The sequence below is a fragment of the Macaca thibetana genome, chromosome 2 (genome assembly GCF_024542745.1).
Source record: "Macaca thibetana thibetana isolate TM-01 chromosome 2, ASM2454274v1, whole genome shotgun sequence".
NCBI classification, from domain to species: Eukaryota; Metazoa; Chordata; class Mammalia; order Primates; family Cercopithecidae; genus Macaca; species Macaca thibetana.
This window is the reverse complement of record NC_065579.1, coordinates 28252888-28270716: the sequence shown is the minus strand read 5'-3', so window position 1 is coordinate 28270716 and position 17829 is coordinate 28252888. Positions and strand designations below refer to the sequence as shown.

General features: G+C 39.7%; 2 protein-coding genes across 4 annotated transcripts in view; both read right to left on the bottom strand.

The window, feature by feature from the left end:
• Positions 1 to 17829, bottom strand: part of LOC126946724 (non-histone chromosomal protein HMG-17-like) — a 1084902-nt gene that overhangs the window by 207194 nt on the left and 859879 nt on the right. The gene's annotated exons all lie outside the window — the stretch shown is intronic.
• Positions 1 to 17829, bottom strand: part of EFHB (EF-hand domain family member B) — a 74412-nt gene that overhangs the window by 27322 nt on the left and 29261 nt on the right. For all 3 annotated transcript variants that reach the window (XM_050777303.1, XM_050777311.1, XM_050777293.1), the window contains 2 exons: positions 16424 to 16604; positions 13126 to 13236 (listed from right to left, as the gene is read on the bottom strand). In XM_050777303.1, coding sequence (XP_050633260.1) covers positions 13126 to 13236; positions 16424 to 16466 — 154 coding nt within the window. In that variant the 5' untranslated portion in view covers positions 16467 to 16604. The remainder of the gene's footprint in view (positions 1 to 13125; positions 13237 to 16423; positions 16605 to 17829) is intronic.

Here is a 17829-nt window from a genome sequence, read left to right as displayed (position 1 = left end):
GACTTATGACTTAAGCAACACAAATAACCTTATCTTGCAAGATGCACATTATGTTCTCATTGACATTGAAAATGAGAATGGAACAAAAAATGAAATTGTAACAGTGCAGAAACTGCACAGATTCAGCTACCAAAGACATAAGTATTCCCCCATGTGAGCTGGGAGACTGGTGGAATGCTACACACAACAATACCTTGTGTTAATATTTGAAAGCTATATGTAAAAAACTCCAAAGTCTCCATCAAAAAACTGTTAGAACTAATGAATTTGGCCAGGCACACCAGTGGCTCATGCCTATAATCTCAGCAATTTGGGAGGCCGAGACTGGTGGATCACTTGAGGCCAGGAGTTTGAGACCAGTCTGGCCAATATGGTGAAACCCTGTCTTCTCTAAAAATAAAAAATTAGCTGGTCGTGATGGCATGCACCTGTAATCCCAGCTATTTGGGAGGCTGAGGCACAAGAATCGCTTGAACCCAGGAGGCGGAGGTTGCAATGAGCTGAGATCATGCCACTGCACTCCAGCCTGGGCAACAGAGTAAGGCTCTTTCTCAAAAAAAAAAAAAAAAAAGAAAAGAACTAATAAATGAATTAAGTAAAGTCAAAGAATACAAAATCAACACATAAAAATCCATGGTATTTCTATAAAAAATAACAACCTAGACAAAAAAGAAATCAAGAAAATAATTCAATTTATGATAGCCTTAAAAAAAATACTTAGGAATAAACTTAACCAAGGAGGTAAAAGACCTGTACACTGAAAACTATGAAACAGTGATGAAAGAAATTGAAGAGGACACAAATAAAATGAAAAGATATTCCATGCTCATCGATCAGAATAATTAATTTTCTTAAAATGTTCATACTACCCAAAGCAAAATACAGATTCAATGTGATCCCTATCAAAATTCCAGTAGCATTCTTCACAGAAACAGAAAAAAAAAAATCCTAAAATTTATATAGAACCACAAAAGGCTCTGGATAGCCAAAGTAATTATAAGGAAAAAGAAAAAAAGTTAGAGGCATTACACATCCGGATTTAAGTTATATTACAGAGCTGTAGTAATTAGAACAGTATGGTACTGGCAACAGACATACAGACTAGTGGAACAGAATGGAGAGCCCAGAAATAAATCCAAACATATACAATGCACTAATTTTCAACAAGGGCAGCAAGAAGAAACAATGGAGCAAGGATAGTCTCTTCAATAAATGGTCCTGGGAAACCTGATTTCCACATGCAGCACCATACACAAAAATCAACTCAAAACAGATTTAAAAAAAATAAATGTAGGACCTGAAACCATAAAACTCATAGAAAAAAAAACAGAGGAAAAATTTATTGACATTAGCCTTGGCAATGATGTCTTAGATACAAGAGCTCAGACTACAAAAGCAGAAATATATAAATGAGACTACATCAAATTAAAAACCTTCTGCACAGCAAAGGAAACAATCACCAAAATGAAAAGGCAACCTATGAGTTGGGAAAAAAAAATACTTGCAAACTATGTATCTGATAGAGGGTTAATAGTCAAAATTTATAGAAAATATGTAACTCAATTCTTTTTATTTTTTTCTTTTTGAGACAGAGTCTTGCTCTGTCACCCAGGCTGGAATGCAGTGGCGTGGTCTTGGCTCACTGCAACCTCCACCTCCTGGGTTCACGCCATTCTCCTGCCTCAGCCTCCCAAGTAGCTGGAACTACAGACGCCTGCCACCACACCTGGCTAATTTTTGTTTTTTTAGTAGAGACGGGGTTTCACTGTGTTAGCCAGGATGGTCTCCATCTCCTGACCTCATGATCTGCCCGCCTTGGCCCCCCAAAGTGCTCAGATTACAGGCGTAAGCCACCGCACCCCACCATGTAACTCAATTCTTTAAATGGGTGAAGAACTTTAATATTTAGAAAGTAAGTAAGGACATTGTATGGGAAAAAGACATATCAGTGATGAAAAACGCAGGTTCTCCACCATTGTTACGGAAATCCTGAAGATCAAGGGAGGTATGACAATGATTTAGGTCCCTGGCAGCACTTTCAACTATGCTAAGATTTGAGAGGTTTGGTGTTTTGCACTTGTTCGATTTTGTGCGATCATCAGAACATTGCGACCCTCATATTTCATTGTATTAATTTACCTCATATGAGAAACATTCAAAGGGTGACTGAGGGCTAAGAACCCAGCAGAGGAGTCTTTTTATTTAAAATTGAATACTGTGCTTTTTTCTTTTCAAGTCTTGATGTGGTATTAGTTTTCAATTTCGAGATAAGAAAGTAGGACTGAAACTAGAGAACAACCAAGAAGGTAGGAAATGATGGAGTAAAGACATTCAGCCTCACTAGTAATTCAAATAATGTAAATAAAAACAGTAAATGTCATGTTAATGAAGTAACAAGAAATTATAATTGTCTCTTAGTTAGACAAAAATAAAGAAGATTGGGTAAGCTCATTACTGGGAAGCGTGTGGAGAAATGGATATTCTCATACTCTGGGTCTAAGGGCAAATTGGGCAGTAATTTGAGCTGACAGTTTGGCTCTAAGAGTAAAAATTTCTCAGAAATCTAGGAATGTAACTTAAGGAAATAGCCAATCACATTTACAAAGGTATATAAACAATATGTTTTTGTAATAGTGAAAATATAATGTAGATACTGACATGAAAAGACATTCCAAAATATTTCATAAGACAAAAAAAAAAAGCAAAAGGAAAAAAGTATATATGATGTGGAATAAAATGAACATACATACTGATATATATAAAAGTGCAAAGAAAAACACCTATGAAAGTATTATCGGCCGGGTGCGGTGGCTCACACCAGTAATCCTAGCACTTTAGGAGGCCGAGGCAGATGGATCACCTGAGGTCAGAAGCTCGACACCAGCCTGATCAACATGGTGAAACCCTGTCTCTACTAAAAACACAGAAATAGCTAGGCGTGGTGGCAGGCGCCTATAATCCCAGCTACTTGGGAAGCTGAGGCAGGAGAATTGCTTGAACCCAGGTGGCAGAGGTTGCAGTAAGCCGAGATCATGCCACTTCACTCCAGCCTGGATGAAAGAGCAAAACTCCATCTCAAAAAAAGAGAAAAGAGAGGAGAGGAAAGGAGGGGAGGGGGGGAGGGGAGGGGAGGGGAGGGGAGGGGAGGGGAGGGGGGGGAGGGGAGGGGAGGGGGAGGGGAGGGGAGGGGAGGGGAGGGGGAGGGAGGGGAGGGGAGGGCAGGGGAGGGGAGAGGGAGGGCAGGAGGGAAGGGGAGGGCAGGGGAAGGGGAGGGGAGGGCAGGAAGGGGAGAGAGGAGAGGGAAAGAAAGAAAGAAAGAAAGAAAGAAAGAAAGAAAGAAAGAAAAAGAAAGAGAGAGAGAAGAGAAGAGAAAGAAAGAAAGAAAGAAAGAAAGAAAGAAAGAAAGAAAGAAAGAAAGAAAGAAAGAAAGAAAGAAAGAAAGAAAGAAGAAGAAAGGAAGGAAGGAAGGAAAGGAAGGAAGGAAAAGAAAGAAAAAAGAAAAAAGAAAGAAAGGAAAGAAAGAAAGAAAGAAAGAAAGAAAGAAAGAAAGAAAGAAAGAAAGAAAGAAAGAAAGAAAGAAAGAAAGAAAGAAAGAGAAAGAATCATCAGTGTGAGACACAGAATTGTGGGAATTTTTTTGTATATTGTATATTTCTATATAGCTTTCATTTCATGAAAGTATCACTTTAGTAATGATTAAAATTAAGTTATTTTATAGTATTAAGTGTATTTTAAATGTTGTAGATCCATATTTATTGCTATTTACATATTATTTAAGTAAAACATTTAAAATATATAGAGCAGGCTCCCTAAAAGCATGGAGAGTAATATCCCGTTTATTTAATGATTAATGATTTAATGGCTCAAGGATGGGGGTTAGAAAAAATGTTCAGAGAGAGGAAGTGGAGCAAGATGGCAGAATATGAAAGCTCCACCGATCATGTCCCAGTCCTGTGTCCCAGACCCACACCCGCCCCCCACCCCCTACAAGGACACCAAGTTGACAACTATCTACACAGATATGAGTGCCCATCTCAAAAATCAGGTGGGTAACTCATAGTACCTGGTTTTAACTTCATAGCACTGAAAAAAAAAAAAGGCACTGAAGAGACAGAAAAAATCGTTGTGAATCACGAACACCACCCCTCCCCGACCCCGGCAGCAGCAGAGTGGCGTAGAGACCTTCTCCTGGCACCAGGGCAGGGAGAACACAGCAATTGTGAGGTATTAAACTCAGTGCTTTCCTGTTAGAGCAGAATGGAAAACTGAACCAAACTCAGCTGATGCCTGTCCACAGAGGCAGCATTTAAATCAGCCCTATCAAAAAAGGAATTGCCAATCCCAGTAGTCCGAACTTGAGTGCCTGCAAACGTTGCCACCAAGGGCTACAGCACTCTGTGTCTCCAAGTAACCTTGAAAGGTGATCTAGGCCATAAGGACTGGAACTCTTAGGCGACTCCCAGAGCAGAACCAGGCCCAGAGACCGTGGACTGGGGGCGGGACACATGTCATACTGGGACACCGGCGGGGGCAGCCAAGGGAATGCTGGCATCACCCCTCCCCTCACCCCAGGCTGCACAACTCAGCTCATGGCTCCAAAAGGGACCCCTTCCTTCCGCTTGAGGAGAGGAGAGGGAAGAGCAGGGAAGACGTCACCTTGCATCTAGGATACCACCTCAGCCACAGCAAGATAGGGTACTGGTGGGACTCAGGAGGCCGCCATTCCAGGGTCTGGTTTGCAGATGACATTTCTAGACACATCCGGGGCCAAAAGGGAACCCACTGCTTTGAAGGAAAGAACCCAATCCTGCCAGCATTCATCTCCTGCTAACTGAAGAGTTCTTGGGCCCTGAATAACCAGCTGTCGTTATTCAGGGCCCAGGTAGTACACCAAGGGTCTTGGGTAAGCCTCTCAGACTTCCTGGCTTCAGAAGAGACTTAGCACATTATCAGCTGTGGTAGCTACAGAGCAAAACTCCTTCTGCTTGAGAAAAGTACAGGGAAAAGTATAGTAAAGAGGACTTTGTCTTACACCTTGGGTACCAGCATGCCCACAGGGGAGTAGAGCACCAAGTAGGCTCTTCGGGTTCCCAATTCCAGGACTTGGCTCTTGAAAATAACATTTCTGGACCTGCTCTGGGCCAGAGGGGAACCCACTGACCTGAAGGGTAAGTACCAGGCCATTAACCTCAAGCTGACTTAAGAGACCTTGGGCCTTAAGAGAACATTGGTGATAGTCTGGCATTATTCCTCATGGCCTGGAGTGGCGGTGGCTACCCAGTGAGGTTCCTCTGCCTTTGGGAAGGTAAGGGAAGAGTGAGAAAGACTGTATCTTGTGGTTTGAGTGCCAGCTCAGCTGCAATACAGTAGAATACCTGGTAGACGTCTAAGGTTTTTGACTCTAGTCCTTGACTCCCAGACAGTACTTCTGTACCCACCCAAGCCCTGGGGGACCTCACCACCCTGAAGGGAAGGACACAGGCCTGGCGGGCTTTGCCACCTGTTAATTATAGAGCCCCAGGACCTTGAGTGAACATAGGCTGCAGCCAGAGGTTGAGTACAGCAGGACTTGGGTGAGACCAAATGCTACACTAGCTTCAAGTGTGATCCAATACAGTCAGCAGTGGTGGCCACAGGGGTACTTGTGTCACTCAACCCCCAGCTTTAGGTGGCTCAGAACAGAGAGAAAGACTGTATGTTTAGGAGAAAGTAAAGGAAAAGAACATGAGTTTCTGCCTTGTAACCCAGGGAATTCTCCCAGATCTTATCCAAGTTCATCAAGGCAGTGCCTCTACAAGTTTGCAAAAACTAGTGTTACTGGGCTTGGGGTGCCTCCTAAAGCAGATACAGCTTAGATCACCACACCCAAGTCCTTTCATATATCTGGAAAGCATTTCCAAGATGAATGGGTACAAATAAGCACAGACAGTGAGAACTACAATAAATATCTAACTGTTCAATGCCAGACACCAAGGAACATCTACAAGTATCAACACCATCTAGGAAAATATGACTTCACTAAATAAACTAAATAAGACACGAGGGACCAATCACGGAGCAACAGAGCTATATGTCCTTTCAGACAGATAATTCAAAATAGCTGGGTTGAGGAAACTCAAAAGACATTTAAGATAACACAGAGAAGGAATTCAAAATTCTATCAGGTAAATTTAAGAAAGAGACTGAAATAATTAAAAAGAATCAAGCAAAGGCCAAGCGTGGTAGCTCACACCTGTAATTTCAGCACTTTGGGAGGCCGAGGAGGGTAAATCACCTAAGGCCACGAGTTCAAGACCAGCCTGGCCAACATGGTGAAACCTCATCTCTACTAAAAATACAAAAATTAGCCAGGCGTGATGGTGCCTATAATCCCTGCTACTGGGGAGGCTGAGACAAGAGAATCACTTGAACCTAGGAGAGGGAGGTTGCAGTGAGCCAAGATCACACCACTGCACTCCAGGCTGGGCAACAGAGTGAGACTTCATTTCAAAAAACAAAAACAACAACAACAAACAAAAAAAGAAGCAGAAATTCTGGAGCTGAAAAATTCAATTGACAAACTGAAAAGTACATCAGTCTCTCAATAGCAGAACTGATCAAGCAGAAGAAAGAGTTAATGAGCTTGAAGAGAAGCTATTTGAAAATACAATCAGAGAAGACAAAAGAAAAAAAAATTAAAAGAACGAAGTACAACTAAAAGATATAGAAAAATAGTCTCAAATGGGCAAATCTAAGAGTTATTGGCCTTGCCAAGCAAGGTGGCTCACGTTTGTAATCCCAGTACTTTGGGAGGCCAAGGTGCAAAGATCACTTAAACCCAGGAATCTGAGACTAGCCTAAGCAACATAATGAGACTAAATTTATTATTTTTTTATTTTATTTTATTTTTAAACTTATTGCCCTTAAAGAGAAAATAGACAAAGAGATAGGAGTAGAAACTTTATTCAAAGAGATAGCAGAGAACTTCCCAAATCTAGAGAAAGATATCAATATCCAAGTACAAGAAGGTTATAGAACACCAAGCAGATTTAACCCAAAGAAGATTACCTCAAGACATTGAATAATCAAACCCCCAAAGGTCAAGGATGAAGAAAGGATTCTAAAAGCAGTGAGAGAAAAGAAACAACATACCATGGAACTTCAATAAATCTGGCAGCAGACTTTTCAGTGGAAACTTTACAGGAGAGAGTGCCATGACATATTTAAAGTGCTGAAGAAAAGAAACTTTTATTCTAGACTAGTATATCTTATCTGGTGAAAATATCCTTCACACATGATGAAGAAATACTCTCCCAGGCCAAAAAATAAAAATAAAAAGCAGAGGAATTTCATAAATACTAGACCTGTCCTACAAGAAATGCTTAAGGGAGTACTTCAATTTCAATCAGAAAGAAAAAAATATTAATAAGCAATGAATAATCACCTGAAGGTGCAAAACTCACTGATAATAGTAAGCACACAGAAACACACAGAGTAGTATAGCACTGTAACTGTGGTATCCAAACTACTCTTATCCTGAGTAGATAGACTAAACAATGAACCAATCAAAAATAATAACTACAACAACTTTTCAAGACATAGAGATTATAAGAAAATATAAATAGAAACAACAGAGTTAAAAAAGGGGAGAAAGTTAAGACATAGAGTTTTTATTTTTCCTTGTTTGTTGTTTATGCAAATAGTGTTAAGTTGTTATCAGGTTAAAATAATGGGTTTAAGATAATATTTGCAAGTCTCCTGGGATTCATCTTTGGGACCCAAGTATTTTTCAACATACGCAAATCAATCAATGGGATATATCATATCAACAGAATGAAGAGTAAAAAAACCATATGATCATTTCAATTGATGCTGAAAAAGCATTTGATAAAATTCAACATCCCTTCAACATTAGCAGTAGCTAATGCCTGTAATAATAGTAGTAGCAATTCAACATTAGCAGTGGCTAATGCCTGTAATAATAAAAACCCTCAACACACTGGATATAGAAGGAACACACCTCAGTATAATAAAAGCCGTACACAACAGAATCCCAGCTAGGATGATACTGAATGGGAAAAGACTGAAAGTTCTTCCTTCATACTGGAAGTCCAAACTACAGCAATCAGACAACAGAAAGATACAAAGGGCATGCAAATTGGAAAGAAAGAGGCCAAATTACCCTTATTTGCAGATGATATGATCTTATATTTAGAAAAACCTAAAGAATCCACAAGAAAATTATTAGAACTGATAAATTCAGTAAAGTTACAAGATACAAAATAAACATACAAAAATCAGTAGCATTTCTATATACCAACAGTGAATGATGTGAAAAAGAAATTTAAAAAGTAATCCCATGTATTAAACACAATAGCCACACATAAAATTAAATATCTAGGAATTAACTTAATCAAAGATTTCTATATTGAAAACTATAAAACACTGATGAAAGAAATTGAACAGGACACCAAAAAATCAAAAACCATTTTATGTTCATGGATTGGAAGAATCAATATTGTTAAAATGTCCATACTACCAAAAGCAATCTACAGATTCAACGCAATCCCTACAAAAATACCAATGACATTCTTCACAGAAATAGAAAAAAAATCCTAAAGTGTATATGAAACCACAAAATATCCAGAAAAGCCAAAGTAAAAAGATCGAAACTGGAGTAATCACGTTACCTGACTTCAAATTATACTACAGAGCTGTAGTAACCAAAACAGCATAGTACTAGCAGAAAAACAGACACATAGACCAATGGAACAGAATAAAGAATCCAAACAAATCCACACACCTACAGTGAAGTCATTTTTGGCAAAGGTGCAAAGAACATACACTGAGGAAAAGACAGTCTCTTCAACAAATGGTGCTGGGAAAACTGGATATTCATATGCAAAAGAATGAAACTAGACCCCTATCTCTTGCCATATACAAAAATAAAATCAAAAATGGATTAAAAACTTAAATCTAAGACCTCAAACGATGAAACTACTACAAGAAAACATTGGGGAAAATCTCCAGGACATTGATCTGGGCAAAATTTCTGGAGTAATATCCCACAAGCACAGGCAACCAAAGCAAAAAAGGACAAATGGGATCACGTCAAGTTAAAAAGCTTCTGCACTGCAAAGGATAAAATCAACTAAGTGAAAAGACAACCCACAGAATGGGAGAATATACTTGCCAACTACCCATCTGACAAGAGATTAATAACCAGGATATACAAGGAACTCAACTCTATAGAAAAAATAATAATAACCTGATCAAAAAAGTGGACAAAACATTTAAATAGACATTTCATCAAAAAAAAAAAAAAAAAAAAAAAACAAATAGCAGACATATGAAAAGGTGCTCAACATCACTGATCATCAGAGAAATGCAAATCAGAAGTACAATGAGATATCATCCCACCCCAGTTAAAATGGCTTATATCCAAAATACAGGCAATAACAAATGCTGGTGAGGGTGTGGAGAAATAGGAACCCTTGTACACTGTTGGTGGGAAGGCAAATTAGTACAACCACTATGGAGAACAATTCAGACGTTCCTCAAAAAACTAAAACTTGAGCTACCATATGATCCAGCAATCCCACTGCTGGGTATATACCCATAAGAAAGGAAATCAGGCTGGGAGCAGTGGCCAATGCCTGTAATCTCAGCACTTTGGATACCAAGATGGGTGGATCACCTGAGGTCAGGAGTTCAAGACCAGCCTGGTAAACATGGCAAAACCCCGTCTCTACTAAAAATACAAAAATTAACCAGGCATGGTGGCAGGCACCTGTAATCCCAACTACTTGGAGGGCTGAGGCTGGAGAATGGCTTGAACCCAGGAGGCGGAGGTTGCAGTGAGCCGAGATCACACCACTGCACTCCAGCCTGGGCAACGGAGCAAGAATTCGTCTCAAAAAAAAAAAAAAAAAAAAAAAAAAAGGAAAAAAAAAGAAAAAAGAAAGAAAATCAGTATATCAGAGAGATTACATGCACTCCTGTGTTTGTTTCAGCACTGTTTACAATGAGATTTGGAAACAGCCTATGTATCCATCAACAGATGAATGGATAAATTATGATGAACCTATAAAGAAAATGTGGTATATTTACACAATGGGGTACTATTCAGCCATAAGGAAGAATGAATTCCAGTCTTTTGCAACAACAGGGGTTGAACTGGAGATCATTATGTTAAGTGAAATAAGCAAGGCACAGAAAGACAAACGTTGCATGTTCTCACTTATTTGTGAGATCTAAAAATAAAAACAATTGAACTCATGGACAGAGAGAGTAGACGGATGATTATCAGAGGCTGAGAAGCATAGCGGGGGTGGTAGGGAAAAAAACTAGAAAGAATGAATAAGAACTACTACTTCATAGCACAATAGGGTGACTACAGTCAATAATAACTTAATTGCACATTTTTAAATAACTTAAAGAGTATAATTTGATTGTTTGTAGCTCAAAGTATAAATGCTTGAGGGGACGGATGCACCATTCTCCAAGATGCACTTATTACATGTTGCATGCCCATGTCAAAACATCTCATGTACCCCATAAATATATATACCTACGATGTACCCACAAAAAAAAAAGAATAAGAATAATTTTTAAAATGATCAACTTCTCAACTGTAGTTATCCCTAGCTAATGGGATTTCAAGGTTATATTTACTCTTTCTTCATTTTTTAATATTTAAGTTATCTACAATTATAATGTATTTCTATAATTAAAAAGCTACTTTCCTTATGAGGGAAAAATTAAGATCATATTTAAAAGATCAGATTCTACAACTTTTCAAGATGCCATTGAAACTTCCATAAAAATAGCAAACGAAGGAAATTGTAGTCATGTTACGGTCCATTAGAGCTCTTCTAAATATAAAAAACTACACTTATTTTTCTCAGACTGTTAAATGCTTATAAGGTATCTCATTGTAGGTTGTCTATACATTGTACATATTTATTGACATAGTTCTTTTTGCTTTTTATTTTATTTTGAGACAGGGTCTCACTCACGCCCAGGCCTAGAGTGCAGTAGTGCAATCGTGGCTCACTGCAACCTGGAACTCCTGGGCTCAAGCAATCCTCCCATCTTAGCCTCCCAAGTAGCCAGAACTACAGACATGCGCCACCATGCCTGGCTAATTTTTTAATTTATTTTTCATAGATACAGATTCTCCCTATGTTGCCCAAGCTGGTCTCAAACTCCTGGGCTCAAGTGATCCACCTGCCTCAGCCTCCCAAAGCGCTGAGATTACAAGAGTGAGCCACTGCACTCAGACCAAAGTTCTTTTTAAAACAATTAAAGAGCATTGGATTAGACTGTGCAATAGACATGAAACGTTTTCAAACATGAATAAAATATTTTCACAAGACAGAGAAGGAAGAAAGGAGGGAATGAATGAAAGAAAGGGAGGAAAGAACAAAAGAAAGAAGGGAAAGAGCAAAAGAAAGGAATGGGCTAGGGAAGTAGAGGAGTAAAGATATGGAGAGAAGTCAAGACTGTGAGAAGAAATATGGCATCTGTGCAGATAGCAACAGGGGCAGTGTGAGAGTAGAGACAATCTTAGACAATCTGGGAACACGTTGGGGCATGTAAAGAACCAGCAGATACTTCCTTATCACTGACAAAACAAGAAAAGAAAAAGAAAAAGGAAAAAAAAAAGGAAAAGGAAAAAGGAAAGGAAAGGAAAGGAAAGGAAAGAAAGAGGCGGGAGAGAGAGGGAAGGAAAGGGAAAGGGGAAAAGAAACAAAAAAGGAAAGGAGAGGGGAGGGAAGGGGAGGGGAAGGAAAAGGAGGGGAGGGAAGGAAGGAAGGAAGGAAGGAAGGAAGGAAGGAAGGAAGGAAGGAAGGAAGGAAGGAAGGAAGGAAGGAAGGAAGGAAGGAAGGGAGAACAAACACACATCGGCTATGACAGAAGCAAATGGCAGACTCCAAACATGAAGCTATGAACAGAAATTTGGGAGGAGAGCATAGAAAGGGAGTCTAGTGTTAGACGGCAGTGGAGGAGAAAAAGTAAAGAAATAAGAAATGAGGAGCAAGAAAGCCCCCCCTTTCTTGCAGTGAAGGAGAAAAGAAAAGAAATAAGAAATAAGGAGCACAACCCCCCTGCTGTGCTGCAGTGAAGGGCAGCTCTTCTAGCTAATAAAGACTGAGTTTATGAACCATGCACAATCCATAGGCTTTCTCAGGACATGTATCAGAGTCTACTTCTCAATCCTTTATTATATCAAGACTTTATTTAACATCAACGTATTGGCAATTGAGTTTTATTTTATAGCACTATAAACAACTAATGCCTTTTTAGTTGTGTTATGGAATAATTCTAGTAATATGCTACTAGATATGAAACTTTAAGACAAGATCACTAAAAATAATAATAATAATAACAGCTAATAATTTTGAGTACTTAACTATGTTCCAGGTACTACGTTAAGCATCTGACATCTAATCAATCCTCACAATATTACTATACCCATTTAAGAGATAAGAATATATAATGATCAAATAAGTAAATTGCCCAAGTTTTAAAAGATAGTAAATAGTTGAGCTAGGATTTGAACCTGATCTGATTCAAAAATCTGTGAACTTGACCATCACTCAATATTCTTAATATAAAATTAAGCACTTAGAATAAGTATTGAGCCGAGTGCAGTGGTGCATGCCTGTAATCACAGAACTTTGGGAGGCTAAGGTGGGAGGATCGCTTGAGTTCAGGAGTTTGAGACCAGCCTGGACAACATAGGAAGACCTCATCTCTATTTAAAAACTCAAAAAATTAGCCAGGCATGGTGATGCACACCTGTAGTCTCAGCTGTTCAGGAGGCTGAGGTGAAAGGATTGCTTGAGCCTAGGAGGTGCAGACTGCAATGAGGCATGATCACACCACTGCACTCCAGCCTGGGCAACAGAGACCCCTGTCTGAAAAAAAAAAAAAAAAATTAAAATTAAATTTTTTTAAAACCATAAGTATATGCGGTACAGGTTTTCCCAGCTATCATGGTTTATGACCTTATGAATAAGATTGTATTAATCACCTATTACATGCCAGGCATTTAATTTTATGTACTTATCTCCTTTATTCCTCTTCACAAATCCGAGAGTCCCATATCCTCAGGCCCATTTTGCATTGGAGGACACTTACCTGCATAATAATCATTATGAGAAACAACATACAAATCATGTCCTTCATTTCCTTCTTTAAATACTTCTTCATAGGATTTTGGTGGATTCACCACGTCTTTAGCAGAGTATTCTGAAGGAAGAATTAATAAAATCAGTTCCAAGGTACTTTTTAATCTATTTATAAGACGTTTATATTGACTAGAACAAACGAGAAATTAGGTATGCTGGATGCAAGTCTACATAGACATCCCGAGAGATCACAAAGCCAACATAAATGATTTATCAAGAAAGGGAAGCCCCCTTGACCTGGCTCACCCCCTAGAAGTCTGAAGCATGTTAGAACTTTATTATCAGTTGGCTGGGAGCAGTGGCTCACACGTGTAATCCCAGCACTTTGAGAGGCCAAAGAGGGTGGATCACCTGAAGTCAGGAGTTTGAGATCAGCCTGGCCAACATGATGAAACCCCATGCCTACTAAAAAAAAAACACACACAAAAAAATTCCAGCCTGGCCAACATGGTGAAACCCCATTTCTACGAAAAATACAAAAATTAGCCAGGTGTGGTAGCACTTGCCTGTGGTCCCATCTACTCTACTCGGGAGGTTGAAGCAGGAAAATCACTTGATCCCAGGAGGCAGAGGTTGCAGTGAACCCAGATGGCACCACTGTACTCCAGCCTGGGTGACAGAGCGAGACTTTCATCTCAAAAAAAAAAAAAAAAAGAACTCTATTATCAGTTAACTGTTTAGTTGTGGTAAGCCATATTCCAAGCACAGTTAAATTCCTGGTCCTGAGAATCTCTGTGCAATTTTTATTTTAGTTTGCTGCAGACTTCTCAAGATGATCTAAACAAATCTGAACCACAAATTAGAACCCCTAACGCCCTATGGGGTAGCCATGGTGTAAATTTTGGCAGTTTTAGATGGAAGCATACACCCTGTGTCTGTTTGGATCTGAATCTGTATTCCCAGGCCAGGCTCAGTGGCTCAGGTCTGTAATCCCAGTACTTTAGGAGGCTGAGGTGGGTGGATCATCTGAGGTCGGGAGTTTGAGACCAGCCTGAGCAACATGGTGAAACCCTGTCTCTACTAAAAACACAAAAATTAGACGGGTGTGGTGGCACATGCCTATAATCCCAGCTACTCGGGGGGCTGAGGCAGGAGAATCACTTGAACCTGGGAGGCAGAGGTTGCAGAGAGCTGAGATCGTAACACTGCACTGCAGCTTGGGCAACAGAGTGAGACTCCGTCTCAAAAAATTAATTAACTAATTAATTAATTTTTAAAAATGAATCTGTATCCTCAGTGTAGCCAGAGGTACCAGGGAAATCACTGGAATCAGGGAGAAATTCTTCTACTGGTCCTAAATCTAGAAGAAATGTTTGTTTAACAGCTGCATTCCCATGACTAGTGGTACCCAGTTTTGTGTACAGTGAATAATTTTGTTTTTACTGCTTTAGATAATAATTTGTAAATGTAACTCCATTTACAATTTCACTCTTCCCTTTTGACCTAACAACATAGATTAAGAAGTTTCCTTTATTTTGGCCTTTCTGCCAAGAATTAAGGTATATAAACTAATAGTTAAGAATATCAGAAGATGATTCCAATCAAAATAATCCTGTAAAGCAGAACTTCTTTTTGATATATGAACATTACACTTAATGATACACATATATACATGTTTTGAAACATTGTTTCTTTTTATATATTTAAATGAGGAACACTTAGAGAATACTTTCCACATTAAATAAACTAATCCTAGGTAGCAGTTATGATATAATGGCTATAATGCCATGTCTAACAGTTCATATACATAGGATTTCTTAAACCTATCGAAAAGAAGAGGTGGGAAATAGTCACTCACATCTGTAATCCCAGCAGTTTGGGAGGCCAAGGTGGGAGAATCACTTGAGTCCAGGAGCTTGAGGCCAGCCTGGAAACATGGTGAGACCCCAGTCTCTATATAAATATAAATATATATAGTTTATAAATATAAGTATATATGTTTCATATGTTTATGAAACATAAAAAGGAGAGGATATTTAATCTACTCTAAAATACATTTTTCATGTGTCAAATTTTAAAAAACTTTAGATCTGAGGTAATAAGGTACAACTCCAGATTTTACATTCCAAAGTATAATCTATCTTCAGAGTAGATGTCACTACCTTAAGGAAAATAATCTAGTGAGCCTTTCGGTGAACAAAGCTAAGGTTCCTGGAAGAGAGCCTCAATGGGTATGGAAAGACAAAGAGAGAATTTCTCCACAAAAATAAAGAAAGATGGAATTTGAGATCTCCTATGGTAAGACTCCTAGAGGGAGGGGATAACCTCAAAAAGAGTAAAGGAGAGAAATCTGAGAAAGGTGTAAAGAAAGGCACCCAACAACACGGCAGGAACCTGGGTCTTCAGAAGGAAGAATGGCCTATGACCAGTTCCAATGAGTTATTTGTTGAAAGATGGTACTCTACTCCCCCTCAGAATCAGAGTGGAAGTCACTCTGCCCTGTGATTGGTTAATATGCACGTAGACCTCATGGATCTGCATGAATGGAGTGTGGTATACAGCATTTACCAAACTTACCTGTGCCATGAACTCTGTTTCATAAAGAGTTCAGAGTCACGAACACATGTGAAGCACTGATGGAAACAGAACACACGAATGGATGTCCAAGGCAAAGGGATTGCAGTTCTCTAGCTAGTCCCAGAGCCAATTTTTGTTGAGTACTTTCCTGTCTTTACACCATACCTACTATGCTCACTATATCTGGACTCCAATACCTGAATTTTTCCTGCTTCTGCATACATACATGTCAAGGATTTTGGTTCTGAGAATAACTTACTTTTTTTTTTTTTTTTTTTTTTGAGACGGAGTCTCGCTGTGTCGCCCAGGCTGGAGTGCAGTGGCCGGATCTCAGCTCACTGCAAGCTCTGCCTCCCGGGTTTTTACGCCATTCTCCTGCCTCAGCCTCCCGAGTAGCCGGGACTACAGGCGCCCGCCACCTCGCCCGGCTAGTTTTTTGTATTTTTTAGTAGAGACAGGGTTTCACCGTGTTAGCCAGGATGGTCTCGAACTCCTGACCTCATGATCCGCCCGTCTCGGCCTCCCAAAGTGCTGGGATTACAGGCTTGAGCCACCGCGCCCGGCCCTGAGAATAACTTTCTTGCTACAATCCCATCTTTCCTTCTTGAGTCATTGTTTACACCATCACCAAACATCATACAAATAAGATATGAGATCAAATTTTCCAAAGAAACTTATTTTACCAGCCCCTTCCCACCCCTTTTTTTTTTTTTTTTTTTTTTTTTTACTACCTCTGATGATTGCTGTCCCAAATGTCGTATTGATTGTGTCCATTCCTTTAGGTAATCCTGGTGCTTGATCATGAGATTTTCCTAATGGTGCTCGTCGATTGCTAAGATATATAGATTCTTTTTTATCTTTAATTTTCTGTTGAAATGTGGTAATAGGCTGTGGGTTTATCAATGTGTTTGCCTAAAAGAAATCATACAATGCACAAATACATCAACAAAAATAGTACAAATCTGAAAACGGAAACCCTAATCAACAGCTAGGGAGAGGAGACTGTACGATTGTGGGAAAACATTTCATTATCATCACTGGCTTTGCTCACCTTCAAATGAACTGTCGGAATTGGCTATAAAGTTTAAACATGCCTAGAAGAACTTTCTAATGAGTTAAAAGGTTTCAGTGATACTAAAAGGTTTACGATGATAGCTTCCAGGTTACTCGACTCAAATCTTTAAGACAAGTGATGCCAGGTGCAGTGGCTCACGCCTGTTATCCCAGCACTTTGGGAGGCTGAGGAGGGCGGATCACCTGAGGTCAGGAGTTTGAGACCACCAGCCTGGCCAACATGGTGAAACTCCGTATCTACTAAAAATAAAAAAATAAAAAATCAGTCAGGTGTGGTGGCATGCGCCTGTAGTCCCAGCTACTGAGGAGTCTGAGGCAGGAAAATCACTTGAGCCCGGGAAGTGGAGGTTACAGTGAGCCAAGATCACACCACTGCACTCCAGCCTGGGCAACAGAGTGAGACTCAGTCCCAAAGAAAAAAAAAAAAGAAAGAAAGAAAAGTGAAAATGAAAAGCACAAGAACCACTTGACTTCCAAAAGTTCTCTTCAGATACAGAAATCAGGTCTTCTGAATCTAGAGTGTCCATTCAATCAGTAGCAGATAACAAACATTTTGACTCCACCTCTACTCAATGTCCATATAAGTATTCCATAGGGCCTCTAGGCAAGGGGATGGAGTCTCAGTCTGTTGCCCAGGCTGGATTGCAGTGGCATGATCTCGGCTCACAGCAATCTTCGCCTCCTGGCTTCAAGCGATTCTCCTGCCTCAGCCTCCCAAGTAGCTGGGATTACAGGTGCCAGCTACCATGCCCCAGGTATTTTTTTTTTTTTTTAACTTTTAGTAGAGACAGGACTTCGTCATGTTGGCCAGGCTGGTCTCAAATTCCTGATCTTAGGTGATCCTCCTGCCTCAGCCTCCCAAAGTGCTGGGATACAGGCATGAGCCACCACACCCCGCCAAGGCAGTGTTCTTTATTGTCTAACAAAGCCTGACAGCATTTCTCTTCATTGTGAGAAAATGGAATGCAACTAGGCTTTTATCATTTGAGAGGAGAAGAGATAGTTTTTGGCTTAAACTATTAATTTCTTCACACCGCCTTGGCTGCTGCTGCTTGGATTTTTT